The sequence below is a fragment of the Anomaloglossus baeobatrachus genome, chromosome 1 (genome assembly GCF_048569485.1).
Source record: "Anomaloglossus baeobatrachus isolate aAnoBae1 chromosome 1, aAnoBae1.hap1, whole genome shotgun sequence".
NCBI lineage: Eukaryota > Metazoa > Chordata > Amphibia > Anura > Aromobatidae > Anomaloglossus > Anomaloglossus baeobatrachus.
In genome coordinates this window covers 626,774,593-626,794,649 of record NC_134353.1, presented here as the reverse complement: position 1 = coordinate 626,794,649, position 20,057 = coordinate 626,774,593, and the positions used below count along the sequence as shown (strand labels likewise).

The 20,057-nt window shown below is 40.2% G+C and overlaps 1 protein-coding gene across 3 annotated transcripts in view; it reads right to left on the bottom strand.

Annotated features, from left to right (window-relative positions):
• The window catches only part of SYK (spleen associated tyrosine kinase), a 216,659-nt gene that overhangs the window by 19,199 nt on the left and 177,403 nt on the right, over window positions 1-20,057 (bottom strand). For all 3 annotated transcript variants that reach the window (XM_075340664.1, XM_075340656.1, XM_075340672.1), the window contains 2 exons: window positions 11,073-11,256; window positions 10,065-10,274 (listed from right to left, as the gene is read on the bottom strand). In XM_075340664.1, the coding sequence (XP_075196779.1) occupies window positions 10,065-10,274; window positions 11,073-11,256 (394 nt within the window). The remainder of the gene's footprint in view (window positions 1-10,064; window positions 10,275-11,072; window positions 11,257-20,057) is intronic.

The following is a 20,057-nucleotide window of genomic DNA, read 5'->3' as shown; positions in this document are numbered from 1 at the left end:
CCTATTTGAGAAGACTAAAGGCCCCGTCACACACAGAGATAAATCTTTGGCAGATCTGTGGTTGCAGTGAAATCATGGACATATTGTTCCATTTGTACATGGCCGCAAACCTGGCACTGATTGTCCACAATTTCACTGCTACCACAGATCTGCCGCAGATGTATCTCTGTGTGTGACAGGGCCTTTACCCTTACCCAAACCAAAATTTAAGTTACACCACTGGCCATCTTTTTTGAAAAGATAATTCCCCTCCAAATTTGAGGAGTCATCTCAAAGAGGATTCAATGTACCATATATATTTTCCCTAAATCCTCAGCAATATGTTCATGTTTGCTGATACCACAATCAGGACCCAATCTTCCTTAATTCATGCCTTTTAGGCGACGCAGAGATACTAGAACCAGACTATAATGATTTAACTTAGTTTAAGGCCGTAAACAGTCAAGAATGGACAAAATTATAGCGTTCCAAGGAGTTAATGCAAAACTCAGGTCTTTCACCCAGGCTCGAACTGGACCTCCAGGGAACCAGTGGATCCCCCACTGGGCCCAGAACCAAGTGTAAAAGCTATTCTGCATCTGTCATTAACCTACTTCCCTTCTCTTAGGCTATGTGCGCACGTTGCGTAAATACATGCAGTTACGCTGCGCTTTGTAGCGCAGCGTAACTGCATGCGTCCTGCGTCCCCTGCACAGTCTATGGAGATTGTGCAGGGGCCGTGCGCACGTGGCGTCTTAGAGCGCAGCGCTTCGGCTGCTGCCCGAAGCGCTGCGTTCTAAGAAGTGACATGTCACTTCTTCTGTGCGCTTTGCCGGCAGCTCCTGCTCTGTCTGTGGCAGGAGCTGCAGGCAGAGTGCATGGAATCGGCTTTTTTTTTTTCTTCTCTACGGACATTTTCTGCAGCGATTTGAAGCGCACGTGTGCTCTTCAGATCGCTGCAGAAATTTCTGCAGGGCTAGTACGCAACGTGCGCACATAGCCTTACAGTGATAGCACTATGAGGCTTGTCTGTTTCCTTCTTGGGCCCTACTGTAACAATTGGCTAACAGCCAATGGTTTTATGAGGCTGGAAACACCTCAAAAGTTTGCAATAACCTACTGCAAATTGCCTGCTGAATATAGCCACCATAGGGCTGCTGGGCATGTCTAATTGATTTCAGGGGTTCTCAGCAGTCTCTTTTTCAGATCAGTCCTCTGTGCTGTTCTTAGGCTTGAGCAGCTGAGTAGTGAGACCATGGGGGAAGTACAAGGCTGGGACTGAGAGATTACAGGGTGCAAAACAGTGAGGCTGAACTGACAGCATCATAGTTCTACTCTTTCATTGGTTTAATGGTAATCCGTACATTTTATATACCTTTTAAATGATGCATTGGAAAAATAGTTAGATATAGTTACAGTATATCAATATAAAAAATACACTGATGAGCTAAATGCTAACAATGGTTTGAACTTTTCAGTTTCAGGCTCCATATTTCACCATCCACTACAGCTTTGAGCTTGAAACCTTCATTTTATAGATAATCATCTTGGTTTTTTCATACATAAATTTGACTTGCAATTATTTAGCATATGATTTGTGATGGGCGAGCATTAAAATGCTTGGGTGCTCGTTACTTGAGTTGAGAGCAAATTTAATGCTCAGATGCTCGTTTCGAGTAACAAGCATAATGGAAGTTAATGGGAAACTTGAGCAATTTTCAGACAGACCCCCCCCAGGAGGTCTGAGGGGACCCTGGAAATCACTTAAATGAATGGATCACTGCTGAAATGGAAAGGAAGCAGCATGGAAAAGATGCCTAGACACATCTTCGACTGCCGAGTCATTGCTGAAAACAATGTTGTCAGACTATTACGCCACTTTCACGGACTGACCATAAAAGATACGAAACTGACAATACAATTGATTTTAATGGACAAAATATTAAGAAACATTCTTTCTTGTATAATGTCATGTTTCTAAGGTAAATTTAGCTAGAGAGAAAAACAGCCTTTTGCAGCCCCTTTGGCTATATTCACACTTAGTGTTCTTTAAAAACTGCAGCAAGTTTCCATTTCAGTCAGGGAAAATAAACAATTGTGTGCATTAGCTTTATTAAATCTCATAGCTTTTGCTGGGACTGTAAACTCAGCTTTTAATTTGCATAAAATTAATTAAAATCGCTGCCAAGGAAATGCTGCTAAAATGCAACATGTGAGCATAGCCTTAATAGCTGAGCCATCGCTCACCGTATTTTCTGTATTTTCCTGTCACCTATCACTACAGTAAATGACATGGTACAGAGGTAAAAAAACTACACTTCTGGTAGTTACAGGTAAATGTAATTTTAAAACTGGGCATATGGTATGTGTGACATGGTCACACACATCCTGTTTAATTTATGAAGGAGGAACTCTCAAACTCACAAAGCCTATGCGGACAATGCAAGAACTGCCAAAAATTAGAAGGAAGAGGGACTCCACTACACCCTATATTACACATAAAGGAGGGCCTAATACACATGTTAAAATTGTTAGGTAGTGGGACTGCTACACTAATAAAGGCTGTGCACTAATTGAAAGGGCTGCCAAAATTAGAAAGAAGATCTGCCACACCCTCTGGAAGACACATAGAAGAGGGCCTCAGACTACATTTTTTGACCATTTTTAAGAAGCGTGACTTCTAGACTGGTAAAGCCTATGTACGAAGTGTAATGGCTTGCAAAAATGCACTCATTACAAGCTTTATCTTGAATTCCGAGAAGTTACTGTACATGCAGCAAGAGACTGAGAGGAAGGCCTGTGACTACATTTTGTGTCAATTCTGAAAAGTTTCAGACTCTTTCCCTGGTACAGCCTTTGCACCCATTGCAAGGACTATGTAGAATTCAAATGATGGATTGTATATGCAGAGCAAGAGATTGAGAAGAGATACTCCAATTAAATTCTGAGATTATTTTAAAAACATTATCTGCCATCTAACCAACAACCTTTTGGCACTGTTCGGCCTTCAACAGTGTTGTCTTGTATCCCCTGCCAAGTGGGACAGTAAGTTTGGTCTCATGTATGAGTGTTTTTGTTGTGCTTATGCAACAGGTACAGTTTCTTCTGTCCCACGATCTCGACCTCTGCATGTGCCATCAGCAGGTCGTCAACTTCCTTGTCCCTTACTATATGGCCGGTGCATATTAAATTATGGAGGCAGCTAACAGTGGTATTAATAGGTAATACAATCTAATACATGTAGGCCGGAAAAGTTATTTTGGTTTTAAATTGCAACAGCTAGGGCTATAAGGAAAGAAACCTTGTCTATATGATGAAAATGGTAAACTATCGCTTCTTCAGCAGCTAGCCCTAGAGTAATAAAGGCTATGCACAAAGTGCAATGGCTGTTAAAAATGAGAAGGAGGCAGTCAGATAAACTTTGAAAGATAAAGAGCGGAGAGCCTCTGAATAGTTTTTTTAAATTCAGAAAACAATCTTAATTCATGACTCTCAAAGTGGGAAAGGATATGCAGGCAGTATGAGGCCTAGCCAAAATGACTATGAGGAACAGGTAAGGCTATGGGATATGTGCTTGCTTGTGTAAGATCGAGACGGCACAACGGGAGAAATAGTGAGGGCTGGGGACCGAGTATCGACGGATGGTCGCTGCCATGAGGTTGAGGAAAGCCTCATTGTCCACAAGCTTAAACACCAACATTTGCAAGACAAGCAGTCTAGAAATGTGGCTGGTTAGTTAATTGGCCTGTGAATGGGTGGCTGCGTATGACCACTTGTGTTTCAAGGCCTGGGATAGAGACAGCTGGAAGCTGCACTGGGACAAGGAACTGGACGTAGCTTCTGATGGTGTTTGTGAATGTGCAAAGACAGTTTCACTGCGGGAGGCATCCTTTTCTCCGTCTTGGACAGGGGATTTCTCACAAGCGGTGATGTCAGTAACTCAGTAACATCACCATTTGTGAGAAATTCCAGGTCTCGCACTGCCCTCCACGAGACCCAGAGAGAGCAGTGATGATGTCATTAATCTTACCTGACCTCACTTCTCTAGCGGGGTCACATTTAGAGTAGAACAAGACCCTGAATTTCTCACGAACGTTGACGTTACTGAGTTACTGACAACATCGCTCGTGAGAAATGACCGGGAGTGATCTATGAAGTTTCATTCTCTGAATGAGGCTCCATAGGTTGTATGACAGAATCGGCGGACATCAAGGGATTGCCATGGATTATATTGGAACTGCAACGGTATTTGGGGAACTAATTAATTGGTGAACGAGGGACTGTCTCTTGTATTTATTTCTTTAATTCACTCTTTTTATGTCTTTCAGGCTTCCATGGCGGACTAAGTCAGATTCAGTGGATTACTTTAGAATCTTCATGGCTTTTTTCTTTCCTTTTTAGTAAATTCGCAAACAAGGGCATGTGGGGGAGTGTTTATTTCTTCCTGTGTTTGTGTTTTTTAACTCTATACTTGCTGCATTAGCAATGGAGGTGTCTGATAAGCCTTTACTAACTCCTGTGTTTGTTGCCAACTGAAAAGTTGACATCAATCCCAAAAGTAGTACCCTAATTATCACTGCACCAGAGCAACTGGGAAGAGCTGGGTAAAGCTCCAGAATTAGTGCATCTAATGTTTGGCTATTTTCACGCTGGGAGGGGCCAAATTAGTTTGGGCCTTCCTACCCTAATAATAACAGCCCACAGCTTTTTGCTTTACCTTGGCTGGTTAACAAAAATAGGAGGCACCCAATGGCATTTTTTTAAATTATTTTTGATAACTAGTCAACGTAAAGCTGACAGCTGAGGGTTTCTGCCCGCACTTGTCTGCTTTACCTGCACTGGTTATCAAAAATAGGTGAGAGGCAACGTCTTTTTTTCTTCTTTATTGTTCACAGCAGTGGACAGCCAACTGCCACATGCAATACAGCTGGCAAATCACTGCCATGCTAGTGCTCGGCATGCCTGTGATGGGTGTGGAAGTGCCCACACAGCTGAAAAGCTTGTTGATTAGCTGTATGTAGCCGTTCAGCAAATTTTATTAACATGCAAACAGTACATGAACTTTACAGTTTGGGTTCGCTCATCCCTACTGTACAGTAACATGCCATTTATGGATAAGCACTTTATTATTACATTTGTAAAAAAAACCCACACAATTGTTTAATTTTGATAGATTGCACATGTGAAGGAAATATGTAACTGTAGGGAAATGTATGACAGACAGCAGCAGTAAAGTAAAGTTTAAGCCTGCCATCTCTACAAAAGGCATAACTGTTAGATATTTTGATTACAGGACCTCAGAACCAAGGGGGGTTTCCTTGAGAATACAGAGGGTGTCATTTGAGGCACTTCTAGAGCTTCACAACGTGAACAGATGGTCCCTGGTGGCCAGACCTGACATTCTCTATTTACTCTAGGAAGGTGGGTGCTTGGAAATAAAGGACATTTAATATGCAATGTACTCACCCCTAAAGTAGCCCATGCTCTAGTCCCAGACCTGAGATTAGAATATTAAAATCTAGGCCATCCCCAGTAACACGAGTACAATGTTTCTTAATATTTTGTCCATATAAAAGGCTGGGTCACTCAAAAGAAAGCTGTGCACATGTGAGGGTCCCCCTGACAAAAGCGGACATTGAAACGTATGTCAGGCAGGAGGAGTTCCTGATGGATGACACAGTCTCTCACCTTACTTGGCGGTAAGTCATCATGTGATGACGGAGTTACATGGTGTCTTTAATCCTTTTATCCTGCCTGCCTGGATTCAGTGACAGGAGATAAATTAATCCTTGCAGACACACCCCACATTAAATGCTAGGGATTATGCATGTGACAGTACATCAATATAGTTTTTATGAATATCCGGTATTCCAACTAATGATGTTTTAGATGTGATGCATAAATGTAATCCTTATTGTTGATTACACAGTTCGACCCAAAAACATTTTTTTCAGGTGTCAAAATTTTTGGAATAGCTTTAGGGTAATTTGAGGGTGCTGAATTAAAAATTCCATTTCTTTTGCTGATTTGGTTCTCGTTTTAGAGGTAATAGACATCCATGAAAATAATGCATTCCCCCAATACGACTTGTGTGTGCTAACAAATGAAATAGCTTTTGGTCTGTCTTTTGACTCTTTAACAGTGTCTTAGCTAATGAAATATCCCATATAATTATTTTGTGTTACAATTTGTAGACTTACAATGCTATGAAAGCAAATTCTTGAAGCCAGAATTCTACTGTGAATTTGCTGAGGAAAGAAGTTGGCTACAGTAAATGTTTGCCAACCCAATCTTAGTTTATACCCAAAAAGTTATGTCTTAATAAGAATATAAATAAATGTACAAATTATCACTTCATCAAGAAGAGGTCTGCATCAACAATTCTGAAGTATTCTGCTCCATCTGTGTAGAGTACATGGTTGAAAAACAAAGAAGAAATATCACAGACTTTGTGCATCGAGTACACCAGGATTATTTTAGAGTACAGCTTAGAGACCAGGATAAGTCTTGGACTCCACATATGGTTTGCAAAATATTTAGGGAGCATCTATGACAGTGGATAAATGGTGAAAGAGAAAAATTAAACTTTGGTATGCTAATAATATGGAGAGAACTGAAAAACCAGCATGATGATTTTTAATTTTGTGTTGTAAAGATTAAAGGATGTTATCATTACAAGAAAGCTTGATTGGATTATCTAGATTTGGAATCAACAAAATGACCTATTCCACATGGCAATGGCGTTCCCATACCAGTGTTTACTAGTAAGCTCTTTGAGTCCTCAACCATTAAGCTAAAAAAGAACACAATGACCTGATTCGAGACCTAAATGTGTCCGAGCCAGCATCTGAACTTTTATTGTCCAGACTTAAAATTACAGCCTATCGTAAAAGAGAAGCGAGGCTTCTCCCATATTTCAACCAAGAGGAAGAATTTGTATACTGTAATGATATCCCATGAATTGTACCTCAACTGGAACTAATGGAATATGGACCAAAAGACTAGCAGCTGTTAATCGACAGCCCCATTACAATCTTGAAATGTGTTCTCTTGCACATTGGTAACAATATAAAAATGTAAAAATCATATTACAGATAGTCTGTTATCGTGAACATCAGTGGTTGATTTGTATTTGAAAATAGATATTCGAAAATACCCATGCTTTATGTGCCTCCAGAACTGCAAGGCAAAGCAAGGTCAATGGACAAAAGTGTCATGGCATACAAGGGAAGAAATGATTTTTGGTGCTGCAAATGTCATCAACAAACTGCTGATGGACAAGAACAAAAACATTCTCCCTCTGCTTCATATTAAGCTAGATTTATGAAGCAATTTGTTAGTTCTTTGGACAAATTAGGTAATTTATTTGTGGATCATTCCCTGGATTGAGCATGGAAAAACTAAAAGCTTGAATCTTTGATGGTCCTCACATTCGTAAACTGATTAACAATTCCAATTTTACAATATAAATGACACTGAGACTTTGGTCTTTAAGGCCTTGTGCGCACTAGGTGTTTTTGCTGCATTTTTAACCGCATTTTTGTGCTGAAAACGTAGTGACATTGCTTCCCCAGCAATGTCTATGGGTTTTCATAAGTGCTGTCCGCACACAGCGTTTTTTGGTAGCTGTGTTTTTGTGGTGACCACAAAAATGCAGCATGTCAATTATTTCTGCGTTTTTCACTGCGTTTTTCACCCATTGAGTTCAATGAGATGTTCAACAACGCAATGAAAAATGCATATAGCTGCGTTTCTATGACTAAAAACGCAGCTATAAACACAAGGGGTGGGCAGTAAAGTGACGTGTACAGGAAGAGGATTCCTTTTTTTGCACTGATGCATCATCTGATTGCATAATCGGCTTTTATACAATCAGCAGATGTGTGATGTGATTCATGTCCTTTAACCTGACACATCATCTGATCGCTTTGCCTTCCAGCAAACCGATCAGATGATATTGGATCCGGATTGGACGGCGCGGGACCCTTGACCCAGGATTACTGCGGAGGGGGGTTCTTTATTTCAATAAAGATGGAGTCACTAATTGTGTTGTGTTTTATTTCTAATAAAAATATTTTTCTGTGTTGTGTTTTTTTTTTATCATTACTAGAAATTCATGGTGGCCATGTCTAATATTGGCGTGACACCATGAATTTTGGGCTTAGGGCCAGCTGATAATATACAGCTAGCCCTAACTCCATTATTACCCAGCGAGCCACAGTCACCAGGGTAGCTGGAAGAGTTGGATACAGCGCCAGAAGATGGCGCTTCTATGAAAGCGCCATTTTCTGGGGTGGCTGCGGACTGCAATTCGCAGCGGAGGTGCCCAGAAAGCTTGGGCACTCTGCACTGTGGATTCCAATCCTCAGCTGCCTAGTTGTACCTGGCTGGACTCAAAAATTGGGCGAAGCCTATGTCATTTTTTTTTTTAATTATTTCTTGAAATTCATGAAATAAAAAAAAAAAGGGCTTCCCTATATTTTTGATTCCCAGCCGGGTACAAATAGGCAGCTGGGGATTGGGGGCAGCCTGTACCTGCCTGCTGTACCTGGCTAGCATACAAAAATATAGCGAAGCCCATGTCATTTTTTTTTCTTTTTGGGCAAAAAACTCCTGCATACAGTCCTGGATGGAGGATGCTGAGCCTTGTAGTTCTGCAGCTGCTGTCTGCTCTCCTGCATACACTAGTTCTGCAGCTGTCTGCTCTCCTGCATACAATGAACATTTTGAAGAAGGAAATGACATCAGACCTTTTTTTTTTTCATCAACAATCTTTAATGGCATTGTGCACTGATTAAAAACGCAGTGAGCAAAAACGCAGCAAAAAACGCACCAAATCGCGGTAAAAACACATGCGTTTTTGTCGCGTTTTTTAGCCGACAAAAACGCACATAAAAACGCAGCGTGAAAAAAAACGCCTAGTGCGCACATACCCTAAGAGTCTTGTCTCTGTTGTGAAGAACTACTTGGATAATGATAGAGCAGACAATTATGAAGAATCTTTGTAAGATATACTTGCTGACTTCAAAAATTTAGGAGATAATATGAGCATAAAGATGTACTCCATAGCCATTTAAATAGATTTCCAGATAACCTTGGAGACTTCAAAGGGTAACAAGGCGATAGATTCTGCCAGATTACGAAGGTGATGGAGGAGAGATATCCAAGCAGATGGAGCATACACATAATGGCAGACTACTGTTGGAGTTTTCAACATAATCGTCTTAATGATCCATATAAAAGGAAATTGCATAAACAGAGTTTTTTTCAAGCATTAATAACAATTAATAACTAATTAATATTAAAAAATTAATTAAATCATATATAAGTTTTTCCTGTCACTGATTTTAGACTGTTTACTACTTAGCTATAAAAAAATAATAATAATATTCTTGCAATTCTGAATAATTTTCAATGTATTACCTTTGGTAATTAATTAACTTATCAAGATCCTATAAACTAGAGCCAATCTGGCAAAATCAAAGTCATATTCTTAATCAGCACCATAAACTCAATGTAAAACCGCTCTGACATTGTTGGCACCAAAATCACTGTATACCAGTGTTCTTAACAGACGTTCTTCATATTGATTATGCATATTGAAGTCATGGTATTTAGTCTTTTATATATTTTAATAGAGATTTGTAATATTGCATTCATTTATGTGTTCTTCTCCTTGTAGTCTTCACTTTGAGCCTCATTTTATTGTAAGTCAATAAATTATTTTATATTGTATTATATTTATGTGGTTTTCATGACTGTAAATCTATAGATTCTAAATTTAGTAATGACTTTTAGAATAAAGTTAGAATGTTATTTATAGTCCATAGTGAAAGATCTAGCAGATATGAGAATAACAAGTGATAAAATTGCTAATGGTATTTTATCTACTTTAATTGTGTCATATAGTTGATGATTCTGAAAGAGAGACAACAATGTAAAACTCTATGGGAAAAAGATTTTATCCCTCAATGAGTGCACAGATGTACTGCAAGTCTAATATAGGTATAACTAGGCACAATAGCTCCTGGTATCAATATGCGAATGATGAAGTTTAGAATAACCTAATTATTTTCTTTAAATACCTGTTTTTAGTCAAATATTTATTCAGGGGTCCAAGCTCTGCCAACTCCATAACCAACATCCAAAATTCAGCTTCACAAATGCCAATCATTCTGACAATGTACGGGTTATCCAGTTGCTGCATCACTGTAGCTTCTCTCAAAAGTTCTTCTTGAACCGAGGGATCATTGCCTTCATTTTTAAGAATTTTAATTGCGACTTTTCTTTCAGATCTGTAAATATCGACAGAATTGTGTTAAATCAGGCTTTTGTACATAAAAAGTGAACTTGAGACTTATATCTTAAAATTACTTTCCTTATCAAGGTCTTCTAATGTACTTTAGGTAATTTTTTTTTTCTTTTGTAATTTAAGCCTTTATGAACTGATCTCAAGGCCTTTATGTCTAAAATGTTGTTTTCTGGAATGTTGCTTTCTAAAATCTTTTTTTTTTTCTTTTTTTTTGCAGAAAACATAGGAATTTTTTATTGTTAAAAAGTGTAGCTGAAATCATGTAATTTTGTACTTCTGTTTTAGGGTACAAAAATCAGAAACAGAAAACATATATATTTTCTATGTTTTCAATTATTTTCTTCAATGTATGATATTCAAAATTTATAGTTTAGTTCTCCTGCTAATTGTAATAGAAAAGGGAACACAATTTAAAATATATTTCAGTGGAACTTTTCCTATTGAGAAAAATATAATATAAAAAAAATCAGCATATATTTCTTTTTTTCTTTAAATATAAACTTGTAAGTAACATGAAATTTAGGCCCCATGTATGAAAAAAAATAGGCAAAAAGTATTTTAATAGCCGACAAGATAAAAAATTTAGAGCTCCTAAAATCACATGAAGGAAGAAGCCTGGTTTTATATCAAGGACTTGTATATATTGAATCGGTACATTGGCACAAAGCACCTGTGTACATCACGTTTAAGCATAAAAAAAGCATATAGGGCTAAACTTTTATAGACAAACGTTTAGTATTTATTAAAAAGGGGTATACAGTAATAGGTCTTTGATACCTACTTTGTCATTCTTAAAGTCCCTTTTTTCACAGTTCCAAAGTTTCCAGAACCAAGTTCAATATCATCCAAAGAAAGTTGTTCTCTTTTAATTTTCACTGTTTGAGCCCTTAGTTCATCGGGATCTTCATATATTCCACGATATACGTCAGTGTCCATTGGCATTGAATACAATGATGGCTCTGCGCCTATTATAGAAAGTTATGAGAAAATAATTTAATTAAGGCATAACCAAAAAAGTTAATATGTTAAAAAAAACAATAACCAATCTGATACATCAACAACCCAGAAAATTTACCACTGCTCCAGTGCCTTATTTTCTTTTTAGCTAAATTTGTAAAATCAACTTTTTAATAGACGTATAAGATATAAAGTGACTTTGAGGGGCCTAAATTTCAGGAAATTTCAAAAAGTAATATCATCTTAAAAACTATGACCCTTTAAATATTTAAAACACCATTCAGGAAATGTGTTTACTCTTCAGGTGTTTCACAGGAATTAAGGCAGAGTGGAATTAAAAAAAATAAAAATTACATTCTATTAAATAAAATATTGCTTTAGCCTTTAATTTGTCATTTAACATTTCATTTAACATTTGTCAAACAATTTAATCTGGATATTTCAGTATCTATTGTTTGGGTACACGGCTGGGAATCCTTTTATTGGTGTAGTAGCCATATTGGAACCCAAAGGATCTTCACAAAACATAACATCAGGATATAAAAATGACAAATTGTATTTTCTTTTACCAAGAGTTTGTTTTTGCCCCACATTTTTCATTTTCACAGGATTAGTAGGAAAAAAACAGGCCCCAAAAATTATAAAACAATTTCTCCAAAGCACGTTCATACCCCATATGTGGCCAGAACCTACTGTTTGCGCGCACAGCTGGTCTGGAAACTGAAATTGGGCTGTACTAAATGATCCAGTGTTCAAGGGAGGAAGCCTGAAACATGTTTGGATATGTTTTCCTGCTATAATATGGATGCACATCAATAAAAGGTGATTATATTTATCAAGATTTGGAATTTCCTTTTTTCTTTTGGTTTATTACCATGGAGTCCTTTCTGGATTGATATATGCCACAGGTATTTCAATCATTTAGTATTGTGCTGAGCATAAAAACCTTTTTATTATTTCTAATAGTGTTTCACAGCGTTTTAGAAATCTGAGACGTGAAAATTAAAAAATAACTTAAAATATTTAATTTTTTTTTTAACAATGGTCTTTTAGCCTCAATTTGTTTATTTTCTTAAGGAGCAGTAGGAGAAAAAGGATGCTAGAGTTTGTAACGAAAATTCCCATGTCAACACCAATACCCCAATATGTAGTTGGAAATTAGTTTTTGGGCACATGGTAGAGCGCAGAAAGGGAGAAGCACCATCTTAGACTGCAGATATTGCTGAAATTGCATAAAAGTTCTATCTCTTAACAGTAGTAATGAGTGAGCATGCTCTGCACTGCTTGATACTCGATCAAGCATAGGTGTGCTCGATCATACTCCATACTCGGTTGAGTATCGCAGATACTCGAGCGCAATGCTTGAGTCCCTGCCCCGCATGTTTTAAGCCACTAAACATCCGGAGATGCCAGTCCCAGTAATACCATAGCCATGTTGACTACTAGCGTTACTGTGATTGACTGGCCACATCATAGCAAGGGGTCTTATATGAGTCCCGGGGAAAGATGCTGGGCACACTGCAGTTCAGGGAGAATTGATGTAGGAGAGACAACTTAGCTTAAAGCAGCTTAGCAGTTTATTAGCTTAGCATAAAGCATGCATATAGGATGGGTTTTTGCACTTGCACCCTTTAGCGCCTTTAATGTGGCAATAAAGGATGTTTTTAGGCTGGTTTAATGTAATAAATAATCATAAAAAACAGCATGGATCCCCCACTGTATTTGATAACCAGTCAAGGTAAAGCAGATAGTTCTCCTTTGGCTGGTTATCAAAAATTGGGGGGACCCACCCTTTTTTTTAATAATGATTTCATTATTAACTTCCCAGCAGTGTCCTGGGAGTCAGAATTGCTTTCATGCATCTCCCCCATATGCATTTTTTCAGGCTCCTCAGCCCTCTAGAGGGATCTACCATAAAAATGCTCGAGTTCTCCAAAGACTTCCATTATAGTCGTTACTTGAATTGAGTGGGTTAGAGAGTCGGACCTGCTCAGTTTGAGTAATGAGCACTGGCACTTTAGTGCTCATTCATCACTGCTTATTAGCAGAGACCTAGAGGTTTTCAGAATAGGGTGAACTTTACATAAGTGAACCCTATAACTAAAACCCTTAAAATTTATTTAGGGATTGTTGACTATTTTGAGCCCACCAGAGTGTCACAGTATTTGATAAGATGTGAAAAGAAAAAAAAAGGTTTTTTTTCTACAAAATTTGTCGTTTTCGCAATGGGTAGTAGAAAATAATGGACTTCACAATGTGTTACCCAAATTCTCAAGGCTATGCCAGTACCTCAACATGTGTTTGGAAATTAGCATTTTGGACAGATTGCACAGCTGAGAAATTAAGAAGTGCCATCTTGGAATTCAAATTTTTACTGGAATGATATACATGTACTCTGTCAGATCAGCAGAAGCCTTAGGGTGCCAGGATTGGAGAAACCCTGCACCAGTGAACTCATTTTACAAACTGTTCCTCTTAAGGAATTTATCTAGGGGCATAGTGAATGATGTATGTGGTTTTACTGGTGTATACATAAATAATATTTTGGTATGTATAAGTCATATATATATATTTGGGAGGCATGTTGGGCTTTGTTTGCAGGGACGGTTAATAGGTCTAGCTGTGGACTGTCCTTGTAAGGACGAGAGTCAATGGGGGTTAGGGTGAGTTTATCCCACTCTGGATTTAAAGCCTCCTCTGACTCTGGCTGTTAACAAGAAATGCTGTGATGGGCACTAAAAGATTGACTGAATGGGTGAGATCTTTCTTTTTTTGCCTAAATGTATGTGTTGCTAACAGGGATGAGGAAAATGTACGTTTCTATGCATGGGGTGCTATTGGTGGAGCCATACATACTGTACATTTAACCTGCTTCATTTTGGCCTAAGCATAGTGAATAAGTAGGACCACTGTCTCTTATTCACTGTATGTATACTATCTATTGATAGTGATGGCTATGATATAAACTGTTTCCAACACATTTTTCTAGGCTGTCCCTCTTATCACCTCACCCAAGGGACATAATCTCAGGTTATTTAGTAAACTGCACATAGTCTCAGGCAGTGTGCATGTGTGACCTACAGGGTCAAACCCTGCAGTATTTTAATATTGTTTAGGCACTACACGATTTTTAAATATATAGAATAAAGGTTACGTTTTAATTTATCTCACTTGGTGCTAAAATATATCATAACTACTGTGAGTTCCTGTCCTGGAACACCAACCACTGTTCCCTGCTTATAATTATGTATAAGTCATGCAGAGTACATGAGGCTATAAAAGGATGTTATATTAACAGGGTAACCAAATTTTAACAATTTATGGTACATTTTGAAGGAATCCTTAATAATGATGAGCGAATATAATCGGCACTATTTGTTACTCACACTAATATTAAAGTATTCACAATATCCGTTACTCATCGAGCATTTTGGTGTTCGCCTCATGAGTGTTGAGTCTCCTCCCTTCATGTTTGCCTCCTGATTTTCAGCCACTAAAAAAGCTGGGATTGCCTGCTGTAGCCATCTTTGCTACAAGCATTGCTGTGATAGGGAAGCACAGTGAGAAAAAAGACTTCCGGTCATTAAATCAGGAGAATTATACTTATCGAGTTTCCCCATCACACTACTTCCTGGTACACTCATTAACCTTTATTAATATGCACTGCTTTCCCTTCTCTGTGCTGGCATCTGTGATTAGTTGAAATCCTGCTTCTCCCTCCCACCCTCTGTGCTGGCGTCTTTGATTGGTTGCCCTCACACTAGCTGTCTGGAACAGGAGTGGAGTGTAAAAATAAGTAAACAATTGGAAAAAAAATATGTAGGGTCCCCCATAGATTATTATTATTATTATTATTTATTTATTTATAGAGCACCATTGATTCCATGGTGCTGTACATGAGAAACATTGACACCCAGCTCAAATAAAGCAGACAGCTACAGGCTGCATCTCCCAGCTGTGTGCGTTATCTTGGCTGTGTATCAAAATATGAGTGACAATTACCAACCTAAGGATTGATGGCAGCAGTGATTTTTCCAAATCATAGCAAACATCAACCCCATATATTACCCTGATTGCCACCACATTAGGGCAATCAGGATGAGCCAGGTAAAGTGCCACAATTGATGCTTTACCCAGTATGACAGTACCTGATTATTCAACATTAAACCAACAGTACTTTTCAGGGCTAATTGTAATAAATTCTATTATATACTAATACCACTCTTAGACTTCAATTAGCGTAGGGGTAGCTTATGGTGTAGGGATAGTATATTACAGAAATGTTGGCAGTGATTCTAGCCTTACAGACTATGCTGCTAACATGTACAACCAATAGTCATTTTTAAGATTAATTTAAATAGATTATATTCTCTAATAATACTGCTTTTAGTTTGCTTTTAGTGTCTGATTAGGTTTTGGAGTGGGAATAGTGTATTAGAGGCTTGAAGGTAGGAATTGTAGCCTTAAAGACCTTGCTGCTGCTACAAAAAAAAAATCCATTTTATTCTATAATAATACCACCCTTATTTGCATATACTGTAGGGCTAGCTCTTGGAGAACGGATAGTGTATTAGAGGCATGTAGGCAGGGATTTCAGCCAAACAGACCTTGCTGCTGCTACGTTAACCCAAAAGTTCTTTTCAGGGCTAATTCACAGTTATTCTATCTATTCTATTCTCTACTAATATCACTATTATCTGCATTTAGTGTAGTGAAAGCTGCTGGAGAAAGGATAGTGTATTAGACGCATGTTGGCAGGGATTTTAGCCTTACAGACCTTGCTGCTGTGTTAACCCAAAAGTCCTTTCCAGGGCTAATTCAAATCTATTCTATAATAATACTGCTCTTAGCTGCAATTATTGTAGGGCAAGCTGTTGAAGAAGGGATAATGTATTAAAGACATGTAGGTAGGGATTCTAGCCTTACAGACCTTGCTGCTGCTACATAAAAATCTATTCTATTCTACTGAATAATAATACCGCTCGTATCTGCATTTAGTGTAGGGCAAGCTGCTGGAGAAGGGATATATATTAGAGGCAAGTAGAGCCTTAGGGCGGCTTTCCACACTACGACATCGCAGGTGCGATGTCGGTGGGGTCAAATTGAAAGTGACGCACATCCGGCATCACTTGCGATGTCGTAGTGTGTAAATCCTAGATGATACGATAAACGAGCGCAAAAGCGTCATTATCGTATTATCGTTGCAAGCTCCGACTTTTCCATAATTTTGCTGCAGCGATGGTACGATGCTGTTCCTCGTTCCTGCGGCAGCACACATCGCTGTGTGTTACGCCGCAGGAGCGAGGAACTTCACCTTACCTGTCGCTGGCGGCTCTACGGAAGGAAGGAGGTGGGCGGGATGTTTACATCCTGCTCATCTCTGCCCCTCTGCCACTATTGGCCGCCTGCCGTGTGACGTCGCTATGACACCGCACGACCCGCCCCTTAGGAAGGAGGCGGGTCGCCGGCCAGAACGACGGTCGCAGGGCAGGTGAGTGCATGTCAAGCTAGCGTAGCGATAATTTTCGCTACGCCAGCTATCACACGATATCGTACCTGCGACGGGGGCGGGGACTATCGCGTGCGACATCGCAGCATCGGCTTGCGATGTCGCAACGTGCAAAGCCCGCCTTAGAATCCCTTCTAGCCTTACAGACCTTGCTGCTGCTACATAAAAAAATCTATTCTATGATAATACCGCTCTTATCTGTATTTAGTGTAGGGCAAGCTGCTTGAGAATGGATAGTGTATTAAATGCCATATAGGTGGGAATTCTAGCCTTACAGACTTTGCTGCTGCTACATAAAAAATCTATTCTATAATAATACTGCTCTTATCTGAAATTAGTGTAGGTCAAACTGCTAGAGAAAGTATAGTGTATTAGAGGTAAGAAAGTAGGAATTCTAGCCTAAAGGTACCGTCACACATAACGAGATCGCTAGCGAGATCGCTGCTGAGTATCCCGTTAGTGATCTTGTTATGTGTGACACCTACAGCGATCAGGCCCCTGCTGTGAGATTTCTAGTCATTGCAGAATGGTCCAGGCCATTTTCTTCAAAGGCAATGTCCTGCTGGGCAGGACACATCGCTGTGTTTGACACTGTGTGACAGGGTCACAGTGATTGCTGAGATCGTTATACAGGTCGCTACTGCCACCTGTATTGTTCCTACATCGCTGGTAAGATCTGATTGTGTCACATCTCACCTGCGACCTCCCAGCGACTTACCTGTGATCCCTATCAGGTCGCATCGTTTTCGGGATCGCTGGTAAGTCATTGTGTGTGACTGGGTCTTTAGAGACATTGCTGCTGCCACTTTATCCCAAAAGTCCTTTTCAGGGCTAATTCAAATCTTTTCTATTCTATAATAATACCGATCTTATCTGCATTTACTGTAAGGGGTGCTTCACACACAGCGAGCTCGCTGCCGAGATCGCTGCTGAGTCACGCTTTTTGTGACGCAGCAGTGACCTCATTAGCGATCTCGCTGTGTGTGACAATGAGCAGCGATCTGGCCCCTGCTGCGAGATCGCTGCTCGTTACACACAGCCCTGGTTCGTTTTCTTCAAAGGCGCTCTCCCGCTGTGACACACAGATCGCTGTGTGTGACAGCGAGAGAGCGACAAATGAAGCGAGCAGGGAGCAGGAGCGGGCGTCTGACAGTTGAGGTAAGCTTGTAACCAAGATAAACATCGGGTAACCAAGGTGGTTACCCGATATTTACCTTAGTTACCAGCCTCTGCAGCTCTCACGCTGCCTGTGCTGCCGGCTCCGGCTCTCTGCACATGTAGCTGCATTACACATCGGGTTAATTAACCCGATGTGTACAGCAGCTAGGAGAGCAAGGAGCAAGCGAAAAGCAGTGTGCGCGGCTCCCTGCTCTCTGCACATGTAGCTGCTGTACACATCGGGTTAATTAACCCGATGTGTACAGCAGCTAGGAGAGCAAGGAGCCAGCGCTCAGTGTGCGCGGCTCCTGCTCCCTGCACACACAGCTAAGCGGTGTGCGCTGGTAACTAATGTAAACATCGGGTAACCATACCCGATGTTTACCTTAGTTACCAGTCTCCGCAGCTTCCAGACGGCGGCTCCGTGCAAGCGCAGCGTCGCTTGCACGTCGCTGCTGGCTGGAGGCTGTTCACTGGTCGCTGGTGAGATCTGCCTGTTTGACAGCTCACCAGCGACCATGTAGCGATGCAGCAGCGATCCTGACCAGGTCAGATCGCTGGTCGGATCGCTGCTGCATCGCTAAGTGTGAAGGTACCCTAAGTGTGAAGGTACCCTAAGGCTAGCTGCTGGAAAAGGAATAGTATATTAGAGAGGCATGTAGGCAGGGATTCTAGCCTTACAGCCCTTGCTGCTGCAACTGAAAACCAAAAGTTCTTTTAAGTCTTACATCTATTCCCTTTTTTATTGATATCACTATTAGCTGTAGTGTAAAAATAGCTGCCAGAGAAGGGATAATTTTGAATTAAAAGCATATAGTTAGAGTATATTGCTTTGAAATTCTACTATATCTATACTGCCGCTGCAAACTAAGTTCGTTGGTCAGGGCACAGGTGATGTTATGGTACACATGCTGGTGTAAGGCAAGGACGATGCACCGAGAAATATTGTGGGGGGCTGCTGACTGAGTACTGTCGGATGGCTGCCGCAATGAGGTTGCAGAAAACCTCAGAGAATATTTGCAGGGCAGGCACTCAGCATATGAAAGCAGGTAGCACCTTGCGTACTTTCTCCATTTCATCTGGTCCACATGCAATGCTTCCTCTTTAATTGTGAGCAGCGAGCATTTAAGTAGATACATAATCAGGATGGTTACGCTAATTATGGAGCCATCGCTGCTCCCCATCTTGGTTGATTCCTCAAAGCCTTTTCCAACCTCACAGATGTCAGATATCCATGCCCACCTGTTGTTTGTTATGTGCAGAGGCTAAGCGGAATAGAGACAGGCATGTTGTAGCTGGTATTCAACTACTGCCCTCTGCTGCTTACAAAGTCTTGCTAACATGTGTAATGTGGAGTTTCAGCACGTGGTCATGTCGCACACCAGTCCATGAGGTGGCACTTGAAAGTGCTGTTGCATCACTACCAGACTAGCGGCAGCTGTAGCTGACCTGTGGAAATGGGCGCATCACAGTGTACTTTCACAAAGAGCTAAGGAAATCTGGGTAGGTTTTCAGAAAGCTCTGCAACACTAAGTTAAGCCTATTGGCCATGCCTGGTTCATGTGCAACTTGCCAAGCTTTAGAGCCGCCAATAGTTTGACCATTATCACAGATGCCTAGTTGTAGATTAAGTAGTTAAAGTCACAGTTCTGTTTGGTCTGTTATACCTTTCAGAAACTCTGCGGAAATGTGCTGTTTGTCACCTAAAGAAATTAGTCTCACCAGAGCCTGTTGCCCCTTCACTAAGGCAGTGCTGCAGTGTTTACAGGTTATGAGTTATGACTGATATGGACAATGCAGTCAGAGATGATAATGAAAATTCGGAGATGGAGGAGGTGAGGGTGCAGCAACTGGTGTAGGAGATAGGGATAACCCTAATGAAAGTAGGGCCCGCAAGCATCGGTTGCACATGTGCAGTCCCAGGGTCCAAATCTGTCCCAGCCTCCACAAGGTTTACTCAGTGTGCATTATTCAAATGAGGCCACCCTGGCCACAAATACTTGTCCATGTGTTGGATGTTAAGTGGACCTTCCCAGTATCTACTTAAAGCCTTAGGGCTGCCTGATGCCCTGAGTTGGCACAAAAATAACAAGTCCACCTTAGCTAGAGCAAAATCAAAGTTGGATGCTTGAAGGTCCTTGT